The 18,085-nt window shown below is 41.0% G+C and overlaps 1 protein-coding gene and 1 long non-coding RNA gene across 3 annotated transcripts in view; one reads left to right on the top strand and one right to left on the bottom strand.

Moving 5' to 3' along the window:
* The first annotated feature begins 4,504 nt into the window (after nucleotides 1-4,504).
* The window catches only part of LOC117255842 (high-affinity choline transporter 1-like), a 41,338-nt gene continuing 27,757 nt past the window's right edge, over nucleotides 4,505-18,085 (top strand). The window contains exon 1 of one of the 2 annotated variants that reach the window (XM_033625057.2): nucleotides 4,505-4,636. Coding sequence is in view for 1 of the 2 variants with exons in the window: in XM_033625056.2 (XP_033480947.2) it covers nucleotides 11,275-11,458 (184 nt within the window). In the remaining variant the exon portion in view is untranslated. Of the gene's footprint in view, nucleotides 4,637-11,129; nucleotides 11,459-18,085 lie in introns of those variants that run through there. The other variant, XM_033625056.2, reaches the window with a different exon arrangement.
* Nucleotides 6,908-9,677, bottom strand: LOC117255844 (uncharacterized). The gene is made up of 4 exons (XR_004501578.2): nucleotides 9,559-9,677; nucleotides 8,822-8,930; nucleotides 8,349-8,472; nucleotides 6,908-7,931 (listed from the first exon to the last, which is right to left on the bottom strand). It is a non-coding gene; the product is annotated as an uncharacterized LOC117255844 (long non-coding RNA).

The raw sequence follows: 18,085 nt of genomic DNA, 5'->3' as shown, positions 1-18,085 counted from the left end.
GATCAACTGTCTCACTCCTGGGGGAACTCGGAGTGCGGGGACAGAGTTTGAGGAAGACAGTGAGGGAAATGTCAGATGAAGCAATTAAATGCAGCCAGTTTATCTATTATAGAAGAAATAATGTCAGCTGGGGGCCAGCAGGGGGAACTACTAAGCAGGGCACATAACTCCTTGAGATCAGGTGGAGAGATCCACTTCCTGTCAGGAGAAATCCGGGAAGAGGAAGTATTTAAGTGTGGGAGTGGCCTATTGGAATCCGTTTTGTTTGAGGCCATGCGGCAAGGTGAGTGTGCTTGCTGATCCTGTAAGTCCAGTTAGCGCCTTTAACTTTAGCTTATATTGTAGTTATGCTATGTAGTGTGTGAAATAGAGTATGGTGAATGTGACAGGAAAGCTAGTATCAGCATTGCTTCTGCCTGGAGCTCACATGTATGGAGCCTGGGTTTGGTTGAAGATGGCAGTGCTGTTTGGGCTGAGAAAGCCATGTGTAAGTAAGGAGGAAATCCAGGAAGAGGGAGGTTATTTAAGTGTGGGAGTGGCCTATTTGAATCCATTTTGTTTGAGACCATGCTGCAAAGTGAGTGTGTTTGCTGATCCTGTGAGTTCATTTATCTCCTTTAACTTTAGCTTACATTGTAGTTATGCTATGTAGCGTGTGAAATAGAGTATGGTGAATGTGCTAGTAAAGGTAGTATCAGCATTGCTTCTGCCTGGAGCTCGCATAAACGGAGCCTGGGCTTGGTTGAAGGTGGCAGTGCTGTTTGGGCTGAGATCACTGTCCAGCCTCCGGGAGGTGTCATTGTTGTGAGGGCTCGTCCTGGGGAGGTAGACTGTACAGCCTAACCCGGCGGGGGAGTGTGATAGCCTAACAAGGCTTCCTTCCCTGGGTCTACCTCCTCTGTGGTAGTATAGGTAAGGTAAAGGAGGTTGTTCGGTTAGTGTGGGGAGCAGTGAGACCTGGCATTAGGGGAGTGTCTCTGGGACGCCAGAGATCACTGTCTAGCCTCCTGGAGGTGTCGTGGGACTAACTAGATGAAACACCGGTGAAAGGAGGTTCCCACCCGATGACCCCAAAGACATGTTAGTTATCACTGCTCACGGGTCTGTATAGTTAAGCCTTGCCATAATAGCTTATCGTAGGGCTTAGGAGGATTATTCACTGAGTGCTGATCCCTTTTTTTTTTTTTTTTTTTTTATTAGAGCACAAACTTCTTGTGCTTATTTGAATGTCCAACTCTTCTATGATAGGTGGCCATATGGCCCCCTTCAGCTTGCTAGTATTGGACCTTTTTCTGGTTGACCTATTATGTCACAGACCAAACTATCGACAAATAAGTTAGCTACGGTTAGCTAGCAGCAAACTGGTACCATGGTGGGCAACCACACAGATCTGTACACTTCGTCCGTCCGAAAATGCATGGCTCTGGATGTAGATTTCGCCAAGATATTACCAGCTTTTTCTTTTGTTACCCATTTAATGCCGTTCGACTTCCAAGTCAAAGCCCGAAGTAGAAACTGTGGAGCACGTGCAGAGCGTTTCGGCCAATTTTGGTCCGATTGACTGGATACAGAAGTAATTATACTCCCCATTGCATTATCTAGGTGTGTTAATCCGACTTTGAGAAATTCGGTTGAGTACGATTTTAGTCAGACTAACACAATAAACCGGTTTTCTCATGTCATGTAACAGAATCTTGTTTTATATTTGGTCAGCACTGCCTCAGTTTTTTAGTTTTTCTGTTTTCATTGTGCAGGAAACAGTATGGCACCCACTTCTTGTTCATGAATTCTTTCTTTTACAACTAAACACAGCACTAAAATATTTTTTAAAAACATTACAGATGAGAAATAGGCAATGCAGTGACATAATCAGTAACATAAAGAGAGCGGGGCAGGTCTGTCTCTTGATCTGCTTCTATATTCTTGGTGTCCGCTGTGGTGGCATGGGTGGCAGGCAATACTGTAAAAAAATACTGTAAAATACTGTAACATATAAAAGTAACGTTAACCTGTACAGTATTGCTAACTATTACACACACAAGTAATCAAGGTTTTGAGCCTGTAGCGTTTGCTATCATTCACCAAGACTGACCCCTGTCTGTTTCTTTTACACCAGAGATACTTAACTTGCTTTGCCCTGGGGCCATATTTGCAAAATGACAGGAGGTTAGGTGCCAGTCAGCCACCGTGCACATTAGAGATGTGCGGATGGCGTTTGAGCGCACCCGAATCCTTGTGCACTCATCAATCATCCACCCGCCACCCACCCGACGTTATTATCTTCTAAAATTTAGAGACCCGCACCCGCACCTAACCCTCGCCAAACATTAAGTTATTGTATTAACATTTAAATTATGTCCAGCCATTCGTGCTCAGTCGCTTTTCATATAGGCACATTTTCTTGACTTAAACAATTAAAAGATTATAGGCTACTTTTGAATGTGGTTACATTTCTAATGTAAAAATTACTCTAGCCTAATATTGTTTGCTCTGTTGCAGTAATAAAAGTCTTTGAAGTAAGTCAAGTCCTCTTGTGCCCTGTTTTACGGAGTGTATGGTCCCCTCCTGTTTATATAAATAAAGGTTATTAAATACGAATATAACTGACAAATCCACCCGCAATCCACCCGAAATGAATTACAATGTTAATTTTTATTGGCCCACCCATCCGCAGATGTCGCGGATATATCTGCAAGATTTGCATCTCTACTGCGCATGTATACAGGGGTGTTTCTAGGATTTGAAGGCATTTGGGTCTTAGCCTGGATCTCTGTCAGGGGTCCAAAGGGATCACTTTAGCTCTATTTTAATGCTTTGATATGCACTCTGGTACCATAAGTATGTAGAAATCTTTGATAATTTCAGTGTTTTGTGTTGTCTTGCTCCAGTATGCAATTATTTACACAGCGCCATCTAGCTCGCACTTCCAACTTTAATCAAAGCAGCAACTACCCGCCATCACAGGCCTGGACTGTAGCAACAGCTTTGAAAATACGTTGCTCTTTTGAGGAATGCACTTGCAGGTAGGTGGTTGACAGGGCAGTTGCCACCCGGTGGTATGAAAGCATCTTAATATATATTAAAAGTACACAAAAAAAACAACAAAAAAACCCAACAAATGTGAATCTATGTATTTTGACTGTGAATTAAAACATGGCTGGGGGCCACCTGGCACCCTACACAGGCTGTCCAGAAGGTGTTTTCTGTTTGCCATCTACCATCCACCTGATTCCATGTGAACACAACAGAAATCTTCCCGACTGTCAATTTTTTATTCTTACTGTAATAGAATATATCTGGACTGTGTCACTGTTGGCTATATCAGCACTGTTTGTCATAATACAAGCTAGCCAGTGATAACTAGGGATGTAACAGTATATTGTATTTTGCAATACTGCGACAAAAAAATGTCTCCATGCTGTCATGGGACTGTGACGATTTCTGCAGAGATTTTACAAGGTTACGTTGTTACTATAACTACATTATACTATCTCTCCTACACTTGCATAGGATCATGATGTGATGCATTTGTGTGGGGAAAAAAATCTTTCCTGGTCCAAACTTTTCTTTGTCATATACATTAGAACCAGTCAGTGAGACTTGGAAGGCAACAGCGAGATTGATGAGGATGAAACAGGACTACCTGACTGTAAAGACAGTAATCAAGAGGAAGAATGGGCTACACCCAGACACAGCAGTAGTGTTAGCATCAAATAAGAGAGGGAGCACTGGATCCTGACCTCCGTCAGCTTCAGCATCAGCTGAGGGAAAAACATTGTGCGACCTGTGGCCTCAGTGTCAGAGAGCCTGGTGTGCCTCTGAAAGTCTGACAGCGATTGTGACACTTTACAGTTTGTAATGTTTTGTTGTGTTCCCCCCCCCCCCCCCCCCCCCCCCACTCTCAGCGATGCACAGGGCACCCTTTAGTGCGTCTATGTGACAATCAGCTGAAACACATTCTAACACCTGATAAATCTTGTGGTTAGGTTTAGGCAACAAAGCTACTTGGATAGGTTTAGAAAAGATTATGTTTTGGTTAAAATAACTATGTGTGACACATAATGTAATGTGGGGTAAGTACGTGACATTACTCACATAGGCACTCGAATGCACATAAATTGCATAACACTATGTTAGAACAACACTGACCTTTGGTTTTACACAAGACATGAACGCTGTTCTCCTGAGTAAATGTCCTGTTTTGTATGACCCAGCCAACTCCCCACCTTTTCACTCTTCACGGACTATCTCACTCTTTATGCTACATCAGTTGCTCTCAGCATCAAGTATTTCCAAGGACCGGTCACACTGCACATAGGTTAAAGCCTGGTGCTTACCATAGAGACATTAAAGGGTGCCATTGGCGTCAATACCACATGCTGAGTGACATGATAAAGCATCGGTACTTGACACCACAGTTAATTGTTATAAAATACTTATCATTTCATATAATGACTGTCTTTGTTTACCATAATAGACAGAGAGGGGGCATGGACAGTCCTCAGGAAGGTACAGATGAGAAGAAAGAAGAGAGGAGGTGTACAGACAAGGAGAGGAGGGGTCACAGGAAATCAAGAAAGATGAGCAAACTTCTAAAAAACTTCCAAACACAGGTTGACTGGATAAGACGGAAATGGTGAGTTTCAAGTTTTAAGTCTCACTCTCCTATACTGACAGTAGCCATGTATTGTTTTGGTTTTTATATGTTAGGGTGACCATATTTTGATTTCCAAAAAAGAGGACACTCGCCCCGGCCATGAGATAGCCTACTTAAATGATACTCGCAGTTTACTCAAAGATGCCTTATAATTTTAATATATTTAAAGTTTATGTATGGATAGAAAATTCAGTTATATTACAAAATAATATCTCTCAAAGACAGAAATTCAGATAGGCTTCTCAGAGGTTACTCAACTTGCTTTTATTATGCCTAAAATAATAATCTTTTTACAAGTTTCAATTGTACAAAAATAAATATAAATGTAAAATAAATGTAAAATCTCTGGAATGAAATAATGATAGAAATAATGTCTCTTCTGTATTAGAAAAATCAACTTGTAAAATAATAGCTATCTTTTCAAGTCTTACTGGACAAATAAATAAATAATATGAAATAATGTTCTAAATAATACCTCTTCTGTATTAGAAAATCCAACTTTGAGGTCCCCGGTACCTTTATTAGACATAGAATCATATGTGCCAGCTTTGCACACGGTGCACTCAGCCTCCCATTGCTATTATACGTTCAGATTTTGGGCGGCACGGTGGTGTGGTGGTTAGCACTGTCGCCTCACAGCAGGAGGGTTCCCAGTTCGATCCCGGGTGTGGGAGCCCTTCTGTGCGGAGTTTGCATGTTCTCCCCGTGTCAGCGTGGGTTCTCTCCGGGCACTCCGGCTTCCTCCCACAGTCCAAAGACATACAGATTGGGGACTAGGTTAATTGGTGACTCTAAATTGTCCGTAGGTGTGAATGTGAGTGTGAATGGTTGTTTGTCTCTATGTGTCAGCCCTGTGATAGTCTGGCGACCTGTCCAGGGTGTACCCTGCCTCTCGCCCAATGTCAGCTGGGATAGGCTCAAGCCCCCCCGCGACCCTCAAGAGGATGAAGCGGTTAGAGGATGGATGTTCAGATTTTGAAACTTTTAAAGCTTCAGTTGCTACCTTTTATACAAAGGAGGTGAATTTAATACCTCTTTTGGCTAGAAAGCTCTCAACCTCTGATTCATGTGTTGTGTAAGCTGCAACATCCACTGCAAGCATGCAGATAGTCTCTATGCAAACATACTGTGTCACTATCCTTTGGTCTCTGACCTACTTCCATTCATTTTGACTAATACAAGTTCCCAATGTGTCTTATGACCACTGAATGTTGATTCAGTAGAATGTAGTAAGATGGATGTAAAATCAGGAACGCCTAACAGGATGTGGACAAAGAGGAGTAAAATTAAAGTTTATGCAGAGAGACAATAGCCAAGAGAGGTAGACCCTGTGATCATATCAAGCTGTCATTAAAACATATAGGCTAGTATTATTTTAGTAACATTAGCAGTATAAGCATGCTACATAATGCAATAATCACAATAACATAATACATCACACTTATATACCGCTTTTCGGTACTCAAAGTCCTTAAAGACGCTTTACATAGAGTAGTGTAGGTAAGTCTGAAATGGTGGATTTCACCTCTTTAACTCCTCTCGGACGCCGGCGTCCATGCTCCCTCCCTCCTCTGTTAAATGGCATCTCACAGGCGCACTACGTCATCAAACCGTGTGATGTTTGGTATCACCGGATTCAGGAAGCTCTCGGCTTCCTGAATCCGGCATCGTTTTTCTTTTATTTCTTATGGATTTCACACCAGAGCAGCCTAAACACACAAAGTCCAAAATCACGATGAGTGGTGACAAGTCATGTCATGCCATTTTTCGACAGAAAAAGTTAAAGGATTACTCACGATCTCATGCGGACAAGTACTAACAGCTGCGGGAAGGCCCCGCCCATGTCACGTACGTTACACATCCAGCCCCGCCCACATCCACTACGTCACTGTGGTTTGTTCAGGGAAAGTCGGGATTTCAGAAACTCGGACGAAACAGCGCAAACTGACTGTCGGATTTCATGATGTTCTTCCCTACTACATAAACATTTACTACACGAACGTTTAAAGATAAATGGAAATGTTGAATTACTTGAAATGATTATTGATGTGAGGACACATTATTCCACCATGGCAACAATGTATTGTCTACTATCTGACTGAAAGCTGATTTAAAAAACATTCAGTGAACACAATGAACATGAAAACTGTTTTCAATAGACATTGCAAAGTATGTTTGTCACCGTTTATAACACTAGTAAGGGAAACCCGTAAAAAGAATGGTCTAGCAGAATGCTAAGGAGTGGAGAAGTGAGTGACTAACTGTAATTTTATTTATCAATTACACACAATCATACAGGCTACATCATTCAACAGATAAGACAAACAATCAGTAAAAGATCACATTATATAATTTACTTATCTTCCAATGATGTAGACCTACATCAGTCTAATAATATCAGACTGAAAGAAAAGACCTTTGAAAACTTTTTACTACTATTTAGCCAACCTCAATCTATTAACCTCTCTGTTTATATTAGTTGTATTTATATTGACTATTTTATTTACTCAAATTGTTACTAACAGAACTTAGCTTTGCCAGCCTGCTGTAGGCCTACCTCCAGACCAGCCCTCTCTCTACAATTACATTTCTATAGAGGACATCCAGTACACCACCATCTTTTGTATTATTTTATTTTCATTATTATATCTGACCTATTTTCTCACCTATACTGTGCTATGTCATGTCCTATGTCTTGATGTATCATACTAGCCTTCAGTACTGTATGTGTACTGTGTGTGTTTGTGTGGAGTGTATTTTGGGACTTGTCCAGGTAATCAAGGACAGTGGTTCTCAGTTGACTTTGGCTGGTTAAATAAGGTGGAATAAATGATTAAAAAAAAAAAAAATGCAACCCATTTAATGGAATATCATAATGAGTGAACAAGTGTCAGTGATAGCAAATAATGCAAATCATTACCAAAGGAAAAGTTGTTCTATTATTTAGCAACAATGAACAGACTCTTCTGAACAAATTATGGAAGCAATAGTTAGCAGTAGGTCGGGCAAAAAATTATAATATGGGTGCAGCCTCCATGCAGACCAAGCCATTTCCCTGCAAAAAATGTACAATTATTATCTTTTCATCCTGCAGTGAAGAAAGGGGAGACGTCCACCACTGCTGTTTTTTTTTTTGATCCATCAAGATGTTATCAAGTGGATGATCCTGGTGGTTGTTCTGAATGGCCTCTCACATCTTCAGTGTACATCCCTCTACCACCAAGTAGTTCACCCAGCTGCCTTGCATCCTTGTGTCTGATGCTGCCTCACCAGACTGCAGCATAAAACACACTTGTCACCACAGACTGATAAATCATCTGCTGCATCTTACTACAGATGTCTAGAGATAAATGACTAAAGAACATTTTTTTATTTCAACAATTTATTCAAGCAAAACAAAACATGACCATCTGACTGAACTTCTCTGTCACTCCTAACAGGAAAGCAGAACATGTCACTCAATTTGGATACAAAAGTAGAATGTTTGTCAATGATAACTAAAGTTATTGATTTAGTCATGAACACATTTACTCAATCTGGAAGAAATAGAGGAAGGATAAGTATTTGTTGAGAATATAACTGATAGCTTGTAGTCATTCTGTCAAAGTAACTAAAATGAACATTTCTAAAAAATAAAATCAAAGAATATGAGAGCTTTAAAAATTGTATTGAGATAAAAATAGTCACTGACCGATCAAAGAGTCTTTACTCAGGAATGCCTGCATACATGTGGCAAAACTTTGAGCAAAAGCCCGGTTGAGAATCATCTGAGTAAATTCCCCGCAGCTCCCCTCTTTTCCCCTTTCCTGCGTAGCCTGTGGGTAAATAAAGGATTTATTAATTAACAGTACTTATTTGAGGCCCCACTTCATTTTTTCTATTTGATGGGGCTCTTGAATCTCATTACTCATAATTAATAATTATGACAATATGTTTGCTTATGTCAGTTTTGAAGGGTTACGAGTGTTTCCATATTTCTATTATTTTACTATTGCATGAATTTTTACTGCAAATTATGGATGCCCATGGAAATGGACTGATGGGGTTTTAGCAGTATATTCTCACTTACCTACAACAACTTCATTTTTTGATAAGAAACAGTTCTCTACTGCAATCTCTGGGAGGTAATAACAAAAATAGCTATCATATTAACATTTTGCTTACCTGGAATGCAGTTTTTATAGGTCTCGTTGCACTCTGCACGTTTCCAGGGAATACATGTTGCGAAACTCTGCTTGGTACCTTTCAGTGAACTTGCTCCAAGTTGCAACACCTGTAAAACAATTTTGACCAATTCATCTAACTTGGAAAAAAGTGCAGTTTATTTATAACATACTTTTTGTGTTTCTAAATCTTACTGTTAAGCCACATGAAATGAGATATGAGAGAGAGGAACAGACGGGAACAGACGAGTGGAGTCGATGTTTAACCGGCGCGGAGAGAGCAGGTGAAATGTGCTGCCTGTGTGGACAGTCAAGCGCGGCACTAACGCGCTCGGTGTGTCCTTAGCGTTACTTGTAACAGTCAACTTATTGAATAATGTCGGGTTTAAATCGGGCTTGGGCCCATAATTACAGGTAATTGGACGGGCCGGGCCGGTCCCGGACATAACGAATTTTTTGGGCCCGATCTAAGCACACACACACATACACACACACACACACACACACACACACACAGCTAAATTAGAGTTATAACAACGCTAACGCTAATGCTCATGCTAACAACGCTGACGCTAACGTCGCGTAGGATGATGTTACCACACAAGCTAAATGTTGACCATTAACCTACCAAGATACCCTAAAGTTATACAACAACAATATACAGCAACAAAAGCGCCATGAGATGTGAATAAAGCTTTTCATTTATTCCATTTATTGTAGCAACGTAATTTTACTTACCGACATGACTTTCCCGCTTGGTCTTTTTGCTGAGAGGGAAGATGGGAAGAGGTGGAGTATTTGGGATTGTTGGACGGGGCTGGACCTTTGTGAGCGGGGCTAGACATCCAGCTCCGCCTTCCCGCAGGCCGCAGCCGTTACCCTCTCCATGCGGATCTGTTAGCGGACACGTAGCTGGTTTATAAAAGGTAAGAGTCTCACTCCTACCACTATTTTTGGCTGAGATATACCACCTAGAAAGTGGGATCACAACTTTCATGTTTCATATGGCTTTATTTGGTGATATTTTATGGTGTTTCTGTCATAAACAACATCAGCTATCATAATCACGCCTAATTTCAATAAGGTACAATGTTTGAAGCTGGCTGAGAGATATGGAGGAGCTAGATTGTTAAGGGCTTTAAAAGTGATAAGTAGAATCTTAAAGTTTATCTTGTGTTTAACTGGCAGCAAGTGGAGGAGGTGGAGGGCTGGGGTGTTGTTGTCACATGAGCGGGTTCTGGTAAGTAGGCAGGCTGCAGAATTCTGTACATACTGAAGTTAAGTGAGGACAGTGTTTGTCGAGCCTGAGTGTTACAAGTGCATGGATGAGTGTTTCAGCAGCAGAGGGTGACAGAGAGGGTCGGAGGCAGGCAATGTTACGGATTTGAAAGAAGGCTGTTTTGGTGATGTGGTTGGCATGAGGCAGGCAGGTGAACCTTTGGGGACACCATGGGTGACAGAGACTTGTTGATGAAGAGATTAACTGATGTCTGTCAGAGAGAAAGGACTGGAATCAGGAGAGGGCAGTGACAGTAATGCCAAGGATGGATTTGAGTTGTGTGATGACTGTGGAATAGTTAATGGTATCAAAAGCAGTACTGAGGTTGAGAAGGATGTGGATGGTGATGAAACCACAGTCTGAGGATTACAGCAGATCATTGGTGACTTTAATCAGGGCAGTCTCAGTGCTGTGTTTAGCATGGAAACCAGGCTGAAAAGGCTCATAGAGGTTACTGGATTCAAGGTGGGATTTAAGCTAAGCAGCAACAATTCTCTCCAGAACTTTTGACCAGAAGGACAGGTTGGAAATGGGCTGGTAGTTACTGGGGGAGTCAGGATCAAGTCAAGATTATGTGAGTATCAGGGTGACTGCAGCAAGTTTTAATCTAGTATATAGTCAAGTAGAGGCAAAGAAAGGACAAGTTCAGATGTGGGTGATGTAAAGGTCAGTGGTAATAGTAACTGTATATTAGAATCAATAAAAGCAATAGTTTTTATTGAAAGAAAATGACCTAAAAAAACAGCTGAAAAAACGTGAGAGGACAAATTCTTTTTCAACTAGCTTAATAAACAGAAGTGAAGCAGTGAACATGAGAAAAAAAAGAAAAACAAACACACAATTGTGAAATTGCCAAGAGAGAGTTGTGTGTTGCCATGACTTTATGTAAGGGGATTCTTCCAAAGGCTGGGACTTCCGGGAATTGAGAGTTTACATCATGTTCGCTAACCAATGAGAAATAAATCTTGGTTTTGGACAAGTGAACTTTGTCTCTTTGCTTGCCTAGCTGAACTTTAAATCACCGCACCAACAATATAGCCACCTTAGTTGAACTCAGGAATGCCTCCAAAAGTGTGACCTTTGTTCTTTCTCACTCTTGGCCCATGCACAGTATCTGAATTTATTATCCAGTCAGTCCATCTGCTTATCACTGTGCTCCATAGTGGTTGACCACCATGGCTCTTAACATCCCCGGTGTGATTGCAGTGGCGCTGTTCTATGTCCTGATTTTGGGGACAGGGGTGTGGGCTGCCAAAAAGTCCAAGAAGGCTGCGAGGAAAAGCCATGGAGGCAAGACTGAAGTGGTGCTGCTTGGAGACAGAAATATCAACTTGCTGGTCGGGATTTGCACCATGACCGGTAAATTGTTTTGTGGGGTTGAGAAACTCATCCAAGCCAGACCGGGTATCACAGCTTTGTATTAGTTATTTGTTATTTTGCTGGCAGGACATGGTGGGAGGTGCCCTGGTTGCAGTTACTTTTTAATCCTGTTATTTCAATGTCAAGTCTGCCAATGTCAGTCCTATTGTCGTGGAATAACAAAGCTGTTTTCCTCATTACAGGTTAATTATCTTGTGACCTAAAGAAGTTTGTTTTCTCCTAATAACAGTAGAAAAAAAGTATAATAAATAGTAGTAGTAGATATAATAGTAATTATATCATAACAGCAGGTATTGATGTGTGGCACATCATGTAGCAGCTGGTTTGAGCTGATAAAGTCAATTTGGAATAATTTGTTCATTAGTGCACTAGAGTGCAGGCTGACACAGGCTTGCACAATTTATCAATTTTGATTTCATAATTCAAGACACAGATGCATCATGCGCGATGCATGCCGGATACATCACACTATTTTCATTATGGGTGGTTGTGTGATATGAATCAGTGTAGGACTGACTGCTACACAGGCTTTCCCCCAAAAAATGTTGTAAGGCCTGGAGGCAACATGCCAGCAAAAGCCTGATGGCAGCATTGGCACTGTTGTTTTTGGGTGTGCTGAGTTTTTTCCGCACATTTTGGTTTTCAACTTAAGAAAAAGTAGCCATACCACAATGTAAACATACTGTTAAAAGCAGTACAAAACAATAAGTAGGTAACACTGAGTTAGCAGTGTGTGCAAGCACTGTAAAAGTCTTGACCTTACACACATGATATTTCCTGAGGGAGACGTATGGAGTAGAGGGAGACAATATGGATGGAACTTAGGTGCAGACATTACAAGGAGTCACCTGGATAACAGTCAATCACTAGGAACATCAACAAAAAGCCCTGTTAACAGTCTTAGTGGGCAAAAGGCCTTGATTCAATGGGACCACATTATGCTGGGGTGGGGGCAAGGTGCTGTGCTGTCATAAAGTTTCTAATTATGTCCTATAAGCCGTCCTCCCCCCTGTGAAGGTCCAACAATGCCGAAGCAGCCTTTTCCATGCTTACAAGATTTAAAAATTCATCCAGCCATTTCAGGATGTTAAAACAGTCGGGGTTTCTAACTTTCCAATTCATGAGTATTATACGTTTAGCTGCAAGACATGCGAGTGAGACAATTTTTTGTGCAATTGAAGAGTTAATGCCAATCGGTTGAACACCTAACAGGCATGTAGCTGGAGAAAGGGTCAGTTCAGTATTTAAAATCTGGGACACTGTGGCTTTGACTGCATCCCAGAGGGCCTTGACAGCAGGACAGAACAAAAGGGAGTGGGCCAGGGTGCCTACCTCCCCACACCCATGCCAGCATAGGTCTGAAACAGAGTTATCCATCTTGTTTAGCTTGTAGGGCGTGATGTAAGCTCTATGTCAGATTTTAAAATTGATAATCCTGAAACGTGCACATTTAGTAAAAGATACAGAGTTATTCCAAATTCTGTCCCATTCATGCTGGGAGAGTGAGATACCTAAATCTTCTTCCCATCTTGTCTGAGCCCTAGTGTTGGTATTGGAGGAGGATAGGAGTAGTAATTTATAAATGCCTGAGACCAGACCTTTTCCACCCACAAGTTTTTTTAGGGTTTTGTCTAAGTGTTCATGACTACACACACTTGATCCTTTTGAGGATATTTTGGTAATAACAGCCTTAAACTGGAGATAGGAGAGGAAATTGGAATTATTCATATTAAACTTCAATAACATTTCAGAGAAAGGTATCGTGGTGTTATCCTTCACAACTTGCCCTAAAGTATGTAATCCACAATTTTTCATACAAGAAATGTTTAAAGGGAGGCCGCCTGCTGAAATAAGAGGGTTACTCCATAGTGGGCAGGAGGGAAGGGAGCTCCCCACAATGCCTAGCCTTCTGTGCACGAGCTTCACTATGCCAATGGAGCACCTAATTACTGGATTGTCTATGCCTGCCATATCTTTAGGACAGTACCATAATGATGGCAAGGATATATGTTTATTATGGTCTTTAATTATCTGTTCCTCTAACCAATCCCAATCTGGCTTCCAGGTTTTAGTGCTATAACCCCATACAATGGGAAATCTGGCATTGTATGCAAGGTAATATAAATACATATCAGGAACACTTAGACCTCCTTTACTCTTCAACATGGACATCTTTTTATAACTAATTCTGGGTTTTTTATTCTTCCATAAAAATGTAGAGAATATAGATTGAATATCTTTAAATCAATATTGGGGAAATTGAAGGGGAATGGATGATATTACATGGGCTAGTCTCGGCAGAACATTCATTTTTAATATGTCTACCCTGCCCCATAGTGACAACGGTAAGGTTGAACAACTTCTCAAGTCTTCTTTGATTAATTTAAGTAGACCTGGACCGTTGGCATCAAAAATCTTATTGATTGGTGTTTTAACGGTTGTACCTAAATATTTAATACCTTCAGGTTTCCAAATAAAAGGGGCTGAACTAGGCACTCACTTTGATATAGTTCTGGGTAAAACTCTCTAAAAGCATCACTGATTAGTTTTTGATCCGTTATGATTGTGCCTTTAGCGTTCTTTATAGCTGGAATACACTGCTTGCTCTCCAGCTGTTTAAGCTGCAGAGCAAGCATCTTTCCTGCTTTATCCCCACACTCAAAGTGTTTCCTCCGAAGCCTGTAGAGGTCAAATGCAGTCTCTTCATGTATTGTTGCTTGTAAGTCGGCCCTTAATGAGAGGACAGAGCTCTTTAACATTTGGCTCGTGGGTTCTTGCATGTGTTGCAATTCCAATGATCTAAGTTCATTACATAATTTATCTTTCTTTGCCACAGCTTCCCTGTGCTTTGCTGATGCGTAGCTGATTATCCAACCTCGACAGGTGGCCTTAAAGGCCTCCCAAACAGTTTGTATAGAGGAAACAGAGGCTGTGTTTATAGATATAAATTCCTCTATTCTGGTTTTAATGTGGGAAATAAAGGTATCATCTTTTAAAAGTGCATTATTGAATCTCCATTGTTTAGGTTTATTGACAATAGCACTTAGAATGTAATTGCTAGGTCTATCAGGGCATCTTTGACTAAGTTGAAATCGCCCGCCATTAGGATGGGATGATTAGCATACCGTGCCAAGCGGGATGTAATAGGGGATAAAAAAGATGCTTGGGCAGAACTGGGAGCATAAATATTAACCATTGCGCATTTTTCGCTCTGTAAAGTGCCAAATAATATCAGATATCGACCTTCTTTATCCATCTCCATATCAATTAGGTTGTACGAGATTTCTTAGAGATCAAAATACTCACACCTCTACAACCTCTAGAGCCTGGGGAAGAGAACACTTGACCCACCCATCTTTGCTTTAATTTAAGTGATTCTTCCATATTAAGGTGGGTTTCCTGCAACATTGCTATATCAGTGTTTTAACAGTATTCTGAATTCCGTTTACATTCCATGAAGTCACTTTTATAGCATTGTTCACCATTTATTCAAAGAGAGAAAGAGAAATAAAAATAAATATATGATGAGCGATGAGTAAGGGCACAGGAACAAAGAAAAACAGCTGTTGCTGTACATGCATACGTATATAATGGATACTGCACCTGTGGGGATCTGGGGTAGAGAATGAGTGCGCAGGTATGCGCGGGGGGGGGGGTCAAGCCCCATCTTCTATCCGCAATGGGTGAGTGAAAGCAGTGCTAAGACAGTCAACAGAGCGTTACCGAGAGGATGCTTAGTTAGTAAACCTGCAAGATAATCTTAAACTGGGTGACACACATCAGACCTTGGGATAAGGGAGATGAGACAATATGCTTATGCCCTTTCCCTTTCTCAGTTCTTGAACTCCATGATCTGTGATATACAAGGAGAGGGGGAAAGAGAGGGACTGCAAGTTGAAGGTGTGTGTGCGGTGGGGGGGAGGGGGGTAAAAACGAAAGAAAAGAAAAAGAGTCACTTACAGTCGGGGCGAGGTAGATTCCAGGATTGTTGACATCCCTATCAAAAAATATTTGGGAGTTTCACCTTCAAGCCCCTCAGTGCAGCTTCAGCTGAATCATACCTAAGAGTCTCGTCCTCAATGGTTATGATAAACTTCGCCGGGTGTAGCAGACCAAATCGCAGGCCAGTGGTCTTCACTTTGTCGATGATGTCTCTGTAGGCAGCGCGCTGTTTTGGCCCTCCATCGCGAGGTCCTCGCGGGCGAAGAATCATTGTCCTTCCCATACGAGCCTCTGCTTGTTCCTGGCAGCCTGTAATATTGACTGTCGATCACCCCACCAAAGCAGGCGCACTATGATGGATCGAGGGGGGTCACCTGGATCTGGCTTGGGTCTCAGGGCCCGATGCGCCCGGTCGATCTCAGGAAGCGGGTCGCCATCTTTAATGCCCAGTATATACTGGAATATTTTGTTTATCAAGGTAAACAGATTGTCAGCTTCAGCGTCTTCCTTCAATCTGGTGAGCCTGATGTTGTTCTTTCTGCTTCTGCTCTCAAGATCGGTAACCCTTTCACGTAGAAATTTCACATCTTTTGGTAGTTGTTTCACCGTCTCTCCATTGGATGATGCTCGATCCTCCAGGGCACTTATACGCTTCTCAGCGTTAGATATCTTGATAAGACATTCGTTTTAAAGCAGCGACTTTTGACAGCAGGGGACAGGTGAGCGGGTGTACAGGAAAAGCGAGTACGCAGGTTAAATTAGACGAACAGTTTCTGTTTCTGAAGAGCAGCAAACACTCAGCACGCCATGTTCACCTGACCGCTATCACAAGATAACTCACAAAATCTCAGAAACAGGACATCATTTCTAAGTAAAACACCATATTCCCTGCATTTTAATAGTGATGAAAATATAAGTGTTAACATAGGCGTCAATCGGCCAACTTTTCGCCAACTTTTGGCCGATTGCCGATTATTCTCTAATGGCTATAATTGGCCAATTAAATCGGCCGGCCGATAAATCCGTCGGGCCCTAATAATAATATATCATATTCATTAGCAGTATTAATTTGACATCTATTTTAGATTTAGTCTTAGCCTTGAGATGAAAATGGTTATTAGTTTTAGTCACATTTTAATCATTTTTATCCCTCATAGTTTCAGTCTAGTCGACCAAAATTCAAAACATTTTAGTCCATTAATTCATTAATTAATGTATCAGAAATTAGAATCAAGGTGACAGGTTGGATAAAAATTTCATTTTGACAATTTTTTGCTCCAACTACAAATCATTTCTACACACTTACAAACTATCATTTCTCCATCAGTGTTTGATACGTTTAAGGGGTGATTTATAAGCACACACTTACTGATCATCATTTGAAAAGCTCAACATCTCTCTATTTATGCTCTCAAAAACTTTGACACCACAAATAACTAATCTGAGACAACTAAGATTTGTACCCAGGTTCATGCTAAACTGTGATTTATCGATCTCACTGTGAAGAAGCAGAGAAATAACTTAAATGAAGCCTGAATTCTTTTTTAATCTGTAACATGTTAATCTGGAGGTTTTAACTCATGTCTCTGAGTTGCAGATTAAAACTTAATTAAACAGCATCAGCCACCCCAAGACAAGATTTGAGTGGATCCTGTAGGGATTAACAGACTTGAAATCTGGTGGCCAGTGGCTGCTTGCTCCGCTAAAAAACTTTCGTTAAAGTTTCTGTCAACGAAATTAACACTGTTCATTAGTTGATTTATATTTTACATCTAAGTGTGCAATACAAATAAAAAATCACATTTGTTTCTAAAATATAGTGAAGTATAAAGTGGCAATAAATGGAAATATTTCAGTACAGTAAAAGTACCTCAAAAATTGTACTGTAGTACTAAACCAGTCTAGTACAGGTCTTTGACCCAGGAGACTGGTGTTTGTGTTCCATGTGAAAATAACTTAGTCAGTGAGTTGTCAGTCACTTGTTGTTTATTAGTCAGCTGAGTGTACTGATGTCACTGAAGTCAAGCACAACCTTTTCCTAACCCTCACCAAACCTAACTGCTGACCCCTTAAAAGTCACAAGTCGACTCATGTGACAAACACTGACCTTACCAAGTAGTTTTGTTGCTTACACCTACTTAGTGACTCTTCTTAGTCATGTGCATTTGCTTGCGTGAGTTACAGCCAACCCCCTTTTGCATCCAGATCGTCCAATTCCCTCTGCATCAAGACACAATAGAAAAGGTGGTCAAGAGTGGTAATACAACTCTATAGCAATACTAAATAAACACTGTAATATAACCATAATTCCCCATAAAATTTCCATAGCAAAATTATTGTATTAATTTTCTATAGTGTAAAAGAAAATGTACTGTTTGGGGCACATTTTGTCTTGTATTTCTGTGCACACCTTGCTCTAATGCATAAACTTTAACATGCTTGGAATGGCATTAGAAGTAATTAAATCAAAAGAGCTTTTTGGGACATAGCAGAGAAATGCTGATTCAGTAAATCTCAAATATTAAACCAAGCTGGAGGCGAAATCCAGTGTATCAGTGAAGCTGCAGGTGGTCGGGGGCTGACCACTGTACCTGGCCAGGAAGCAATGGCAACTGGCTCACTCTCTAATGTAATTCCCCACCTCACTACCTACAGGAGGCAACC

The sequence above is a fragment of the Epinephelus lanceolatus genome, chromosome 3 (genome assembly GCF_041903045.1).
Source record: "Epinephelus lanceolatus isolate andai-2023 chromosome 3, ASM4190304v1, whole genome shotgun sequence".
NCBI classification, from domain to species: Eukaryota; Metazoa; Chordata; class Actinopteri; order Perciformes; family Serranidae; genus Epinephelus; species Epinephelus lanceolatus.
The sequence above is the reverse complement of the archived record's forward strand: the minus strand, read 5'-3'. Positions and strand labels throughout refer to the sequence as shown.